This window comes from Bombina bombina, unplaced genomic scaffold (assembly GCF_027579735.1).
Source record: "Bombina bombina isolate aBomBom1 unplaced genomic scaffold, aBomBom1.pri scaffold_625, whole genome shotgun sequence".
NCBI lineage: Eukaryota > Metazoa > Chordata > Amphibia > Anura > Bombinatoridae > Bombina > Bombina bombina.
Genome location: NW_026512840.1, coordinates 154685 through 162300, shown reverse-complemented (window position 1 = coordinate 162300; position 7616 = coordinate 154685). Strand labels below are relative to the sequence as shown.

Sequence of the window (7616 nt, the reverse complement as noted above, 5' to 3'; positions counted from 1 at the left end):
TGGCACTGGGAAAACAAAATGTCATATGTATTTAATCCCTTCTAGGTTTAATCGCATAGTGCTCAATGAACTTAAAAACAAACATCCGGATCTACCCAAAAATAGTTTATTTTTAGTGTGTCACTTCAAATGTATGCAAGAATTTACTAGTAGTAGTATTAATATCATACTAATATTAAATTGATTTTGATAATGACTAAACGGTACACTTCGCTCTATAACCCTGCTAAACTTGTTTGCTTCGTATCCATTGCTTAGACGTGCACTGAACATTTTCTATGTGAGATCATAGATAGTAGAAGCAGATCGGTGCCAAGCCACTTCCTACAAGCAGTGCACTCCCTCTCGGCAGTCACCTGTGCATTAAGGTGGGGCTAGGCGACTTCCAGTGACTGTGACCTAATACTGCTTAGTTAGCAACAGGTGAATGACAGTTGTGCGTATGCACCTGCACAGGGAACATGTCTTCTGGCACACAGCCCTCCCGGAAAGCACGGATCCTCTCAGCAGTGCTCTATGGAGTCTGCTCGTTCCTCGTCGTGCTGGTTAACAAGTCTGTACTCACCACATACAGGTAAAACTTGCTCGTGGTGTGGGAGGATTCATAACACTATACCACAGATATCTCTAACTGATTTGTGCCGGAACTGCTCCTGTATTAGCACTGGGGTGGCTTTGATTGTAGTGTTTAGCGATATGGGGCTATTTGTTTTAAATTGGGCAGTTTTGTTTCTTACTGTTTATTGAGGTATGCAAACTTATCGCAGTCAAATTTCAAGGTGTATCCCACCAAAGAGAAGGAAGAGGATGTTACCACAGTGCCTGTGTATGCAAATAGCTGCTTTATATATATATATATAAATCCTCTCTGCAGGTCGACCCACCATTGTCAGCTGCCTGGGTGCAAAAACATAAAGCAATAGCAAGACAAGAAATTGTACTCACAGGACTTCTATAACGAATAACAAAGTTATTTTTTAATGTTAAAAAATAACTTTGTTATTCCTTATAGTAGTCCTGTGAGTGCAATTTTTTTGTCTTGCTATATATATATATATAAATCCTGTGTCATTTAGTCTTTCCACCCCTACATGCATATTATTTCAAACATCCCATGGGTCACATGTGACAACCCTCTTTAGGGTCTGAATACATTGATTGTCTTGTCAGTTTATCTGCCTCAATGTTCAGAGTTTTGTATGTACTTTACTTTACACTTTTAAAACCAAGGCAAAGGGTTAAAAAGAAACCAATTGCTTGAAATGTTTGATCTCACCTCTGTTACGAGGGTCACAGCAGGCATAGATAACATACAGGGAAGCTGTAAAAGCAAGAGTCTAACCTGACAAGATGCACTTATTTATTTGGACATAAAAAGGGAACGGTGCTCGAGATTTTCTGTTACCTACATAGAGGGGTTAATTTGAAATGTTCCAGATCACAATCCTCTTCTACTGCTGACATCTGCCTTACTGCTCTGCTCCGCCCACCCTCTCCTTGTCTCCACAGAAGCGCACAGGCATGGGGGCAATAAACTCTGCTATGTCACTTTTAGCCGTTGTCAGCATCAATCTAACTTGGCTCTGTGTTGGGGATGTACTAAAAGGAATGACAAGGGTGAATGACAAAATGGAATGCCCATAGACTTTAATGGGATGTAAAATTAAAAGTGTTGAAGCAACAAAACTATGATACATATCAACTAGATATTTACCAGATATGTTGCCCATGTACAGTAGCATATTCTGAAAGTGAGATTACATCAGATTATAGCTGCTTTCTATGGAATGACAAGGCTGAATGACATAAAGGAATGCCCATAGACTATAATGGGATTAAATTTAAAAGTGCTATATAAACTAAACTATGATACATATCAAATAGATATTTACCAGATATGTTGCCCAGATACAGTAGCATATTCTGAAAGTGAGATTACTTCAGATTATAGCTGCTTTCTATGGAATGACAAGGCTGAATGACATAAAGGAATGCCCATAGACTATAATGGGATTAAATTTAAAAGTGCTATATAAACTAAACTATGATACATATCAAATAGATATTTACCAGATATGTTCCCCATGTACAGTAGCATATTCTGAAAGTGAGATTACGTCAGATTATAGTTGCTTTCTATGGAATGACAAGGCTGAATGACATAAAGGAATGCCCATAGACTATAATGGGATTAAATTTAAAAGTGCTATATAAACTAAACTATGATACATATCAAATAGATATTTACCAGATATGTTCCCCAGGTACAGTAGCATATTCTGAAAGTGAGATTACTTCAGATTATAGCTGCTTTCTATGGAATGACAAGGGTGAATGACAAAATGGAATGCCCATAGACTATAATGGGATTACATTTAAAAGTGCTATAGAAACTAAACTATGATACATATCAAATAGATATTTACCAAATATGTTCCCCAGGTACAGTAGCATATTCTGAAAGTGAGATTACTTCAGATTATAGCTGCTTTCTATGGAATGACAAGGGTGAATGACAAAATGGAATGCCCATAGACTATAATGGGATTAAATTTAAAAGTGCTATAGAAACTAAACTATGATACATATCAAATAGATATTTGCCAGATATGTTCCCTATGTACAGTAGCATATTCTGAAAGTGAGATTACTTCAGATTATAGCTGCTTTCTATGGAATGACAAGGGTGAATGACAAAATGGAATGTCCATAGACTATAATGGGATTACATTTAAAAGTGCTATAGAAACTAAACTATGATACATATCAAATATATATTTACCAGATATGTTCCCCAGGTACAGTAGCATATTCTGAAAGTGAGATTACTTCAGATTATAGCTGCTTTCTATGGAATGACAAGGCTGAATAACATAAAGGAATGCCCATAGACTATAATGGGATTACATTTAAAAGTGCTATAGAAACTAAACTATGATACATATCAAATAGATATTTACCAGATATGTTCCCCAGGTACAGTAGCATATTCTGAAAGTGAGATTACTTCAGATTATAGCTGCTTTCTATGGAATGACAAGGGTGAATGACAAAATGGAATGCCCATAGACTATAATGGGATTACATTTAAAAGTGCTATAGAAACTAAACTATGATACATATCAAATAGATATTTACCAGATATATTCCCCAGGTACAGTAGCATATTCTGAAAGTGAGATTACTTCAGATTATAGCTGCTTTCTATGGAATGACAAGGGTGAATGACAAAATGGAATGCCCATAGACTATAATGGGGTTACATTTAAAAGTGCTATAGAAACTAAACTATGATACATATCAAATAGATATTTACCAGATATGTTCCCCATGTACAGTAGCATATTCTGAAAGTGAGATTACTTCAGATTATAGCTGCTTTCTATGGAATGACAAGGGTGAATGACAAAATGGAATGCCTATAGACTATAATGGGATTACATTTAAAAGTGCTATAGAAACTAAACTATGATACATATCAACTAGATATTTACCAGATATGTTCCCCAGATACAGTAGCATATTCTGAAAGTGAGATTACTTCAGATTATAGCTGCTTTCTATGGAATGACAAGGCTGAATGACATAAAGGAATGCCCATAGACTATAATGGGATTACATTTAAAAGTGCTATATAAACTAAACTATGATATATATCAAATAGATATTTACCAGCTATGTTCCCCAGGTACAGTAGCATATTCTGAAAGTGAGATTACTTCAGATTATAGCTGCTTTCTATGGAATGACAAGGGTGAATGACAAAATGGAATGCCCATAGACTATAATGGGATTACATTTAAAAGTGCTATAGAAACTAAACTATGATACATATCAAATAGATATTTACCAAATATGTTCCCCAGGTACAGTAGCATATTCTGAAAGTGAGATTACTTCAGATTATAGCTGCTTTCTATGGAATGACAAGGGTGAATGACATAATGGAATGCCCATAGACTATAATGGGATTAAATTTAAAAGTGATATAGAAACTAAACTATGATACATATCAACTAGATATTTGCCAGATATGTTCCCTATGTACAGTAGCATATTCTGAAAGTGAGATTACTTCAGATTATAGCTGCTTTCTATGGAATGACAAGGGTGAATGACAAAATGGAATGCCCATAGACTATAATGGGGTTACATTTAAAAGTGCTATAGAAACTAAACTATGATACATATCAAATAGATATTTACCAGATATGTTCCCCATGTACAGTAGCATATTCTGAAAGTGAGATTACTTCAGATTATAGCTGCTTTCTATGGAATGACAAGGGTGAATGACAAAATGGAATGCCTATAGACTATAATGGGATTACATTTAAAAGTGCTATAGAAACTAAGCTATGATACATATCAACTAGATATTTACCAGATATGTTCCCCAGATACAGTAGCATATTCTGAAAGTGAGATTACTTCAGATTATAGCTGCTTTCTATGGAATGACAAGGCTGAATGACATAAAGGAATGCCCATAGACTATAATGGGATTAAATTTAAAAGTGCTATAGAAACTAAACTATGATACATATCAAATAGATATTTACCAGATATGTTCCCCAGGTACAGTAGCATATTCTGAAAGTGAGATCACTTCAGATTATAGCTGCTTTCTATGGAATGACAAGGGTGAAGGACAAAATGGAATGCCCATAGACTATAATGGGATTACATTTAAAAGTGCTATAGAAACTAAACTATGATACATATCAAATAGATATTTACCAGATATGTTCCCCAGGTACAGTAGCATATTCTGAAAGTGAGATTACTTCAGATTATAGCTGCTTTCTATGGAATGACAAGGGTGAATGACAAAATGGAATGCCCATAGACTATAATGGGATTACATTTAAAAGTGCTATAGAAACTAAACTATGATACATATCAAATAGATATTTACCAAATATGTTCCCCAGGTACAGTAGCATATTCTGAAAGTGAGATTACTTCAGATTATAGCTGCTTTCTATGGAATGACAAGGGTGAATGACATAATGGAATGCCCATAGACTATAATGGGATTAAATTTAAAAGTGATATAGAAACTAAACTATGATACATATCAACTAGATATTTGCCAGATATGTTCCCTATGTACAGTAGCATATTCTGAAAGTGAGATTACTTCAGATTATAGCTGCTTTCTATGGAATGACAAGGTTGAATGACAAAATGGAATGCCCATAGACTATAATGGGATTACATTTAAAAGTGCTATAGAAACTAAACTATGATACATATCAAATAGATATTTACCAGATATGTTCCCCAGGTACAGTAGCATATTCTGAAAGTGAGATTACTTCAGATTATAGCTGCTTTCTATGGAATGACAAGGGTGAATGACAAAATGGAATGCCCATAGACTATAATGGGATTACATTTAAAAGTGCTATAGAAACTAAACTATGATACATATCAAATAGATATTTACCAGATATGTTCCCCAGGTACAGTAGCATATTCTGAAAGTGAGATTACTTCAGATTATAGCTGCTTTCTATGGAATGACAAGGGTGAATGACAAAATGGAATGCCCATAGACTATAATGGGGTTACATTTAAAAGTGCTATAGAAACTAAACTATGATACATATCAAATAGATATTTACCAGATATGTTCCCCATGTACAGTAGCATATTCTGAAAGTGAGATTACTTCAGATTATAGCTGCTTTCTATGGAATGACAAGGGTGAATGACAAAATGGAATGCCCATAGACTATAATGGGATTACATTTAAAAGTGCTATAGAAACTAAACTATGATACATATCAAATAGATATTTACCAGATATGTTCCCCATGTACAGTAGCATATTCTGAAAGTGAGATTACTTCAGATTATAGCTGCTTTCTATGGAATGACAAGGGTGAATGACAAAATGGAATGCCTATAGACTATAATGGGATTACATTTAAAAGTGCTATAGAAACTAAACTATGATACATATCAACTAGATATTTACCAGATATGTTCCCCAGATACAGTAGCATATTCTGAAAGTGAGATTACTTCAGATTATAGCTGCTTTCTATGGAATGACAAGGCTGAATGACATAAAGGAATGCCCATAGACTATAATGGGATTAAATTTAAAAGTGCTATAGAAACTAAACTATGATACATATCAAATAGATATTTACCAGATATGTTCCCCAGGTACAGTAGCGTATTCTGAAAGTGAGATCACTTCAGATTATAGCTGCTTTCTATGGAATGACAAGGGTGAAGGACAAAATGGAATGCCCATAGACTATAATGGGATTACATTTAAAAGTGCTATAGAAACTAAACTATGATACATATCAAATAGATATTTACCAGATATGTTCCCCAGGTACAGTAGCATATTCTGAAAGTGAGATTACTTCAGATTATAGCTGCTTTCTATGGAATGACAAGGGTGAATGACAAAATGGAATGCCCATAGACTATAATGGGATTACATTTAAAAGTGCTATAGAAACTAAACTATGATACATATCAAATAGATATTTACCAAATATGTTCCCCAGGTACAGTAGCATATTCTGAAAGTGAGATTACTTCAGATTATAGCTGCTTTCTATGGAATGACAAGGGTGAATGACATAATGGAATGCCCATAGACTATAATGGGATTAAATTTAAAAGTGATATAGAAACTAAACTATGATACATATCAACTAGATATTTGCCAGATATGTTCCCTATGTACAGTAGCATATTCTGAAAGTGAGATTACTTCAGATTATAGCTGCTTTCTATGGAATGACAAGGTTGAATGACAAAATGGAATGCCCATAGTCTATAATGGGATTACATTTAAAAGTGCTATAGAAACTAAACTATGATACATATCAAATAGATATTTACCAGATATGTTCCCCAGGTACAGTAGCATATTCTGAAAGTGAGATTACTTCAGATTATAGCTGCTTTCTATGGAATGACAAGGCTGAATAACATAAAGGAATGCCCATAGACTATAATGGGATTACATTTAAAAGTGCTATAGAAACTAAACTATGATACATATCAACTAGATATTTACCAGATATGTTCCCCAGGTACAGTAGCATATTCTGAAAGTGAGATTACTTCAGATTATAGCTGCTTTCTATGGAATGACAAGGGTGAATGACAAAATTGAATGCCCATAGACTATAATGGGATTACATTTAAAAGTGCTATAGAAACTAAACTATGATACATATCAAATAGATATTTACCAGATATATTCCCCAGGTACAGTAGCATATTCTGAAAGTGAGATTACTTCAGATTATAGCTGCTTTCTATGGAATGACAAGGGTGAATGACAAAATGGAATGCCTATAGACTATAATGGGATTACATTTAAAAGTGCTATAGAAACTAAACTATGATACATATCAACTAGATATTTACCAGATATGTTCCCCAGATACAGTAGCATATTCTGAAAGTGAGATTACTTCAGATTATAGCTGCTTTCTATGGAATGACAAGGCTGAATGACATAAAGGAATGCCCATAGACTATAATGGGATTAAATTTAAAAGTGCTATATAAACTAAACTATGATACATATCAACTAGATATTTGCCAGATATGTTCCCTATGTACAGTAGCAT

At 34.3% G+C, this 7616-nt stretch overlaps 1 protein-coding gene across 1 annotated transcript in view; it reads left to right on the top strand.

Moving 5' to 3' along the window:
- Window positions 1-405: 405 nt before the first annotated feature.
- Window positions 406-7616, top strand: part of LOC128644549 (UDP-N-acetylglucosamine/UDP-glucose/GDP-mannose transporter-like) — a 122769-nt gene continuing 115558 nt past the window's right edge. Inside the window, exon 1 of the mRNA XM_053697125.1 lies at window positions 406-574. Within this exon, the coding sequence (XP_053553100.1) occupies window positions 462-574 (113 nt within the window). The 5' untranslated portion in view covers window positions 406-461. The remainder of the gene's footprint in view (window positions 575-7616) is intronic.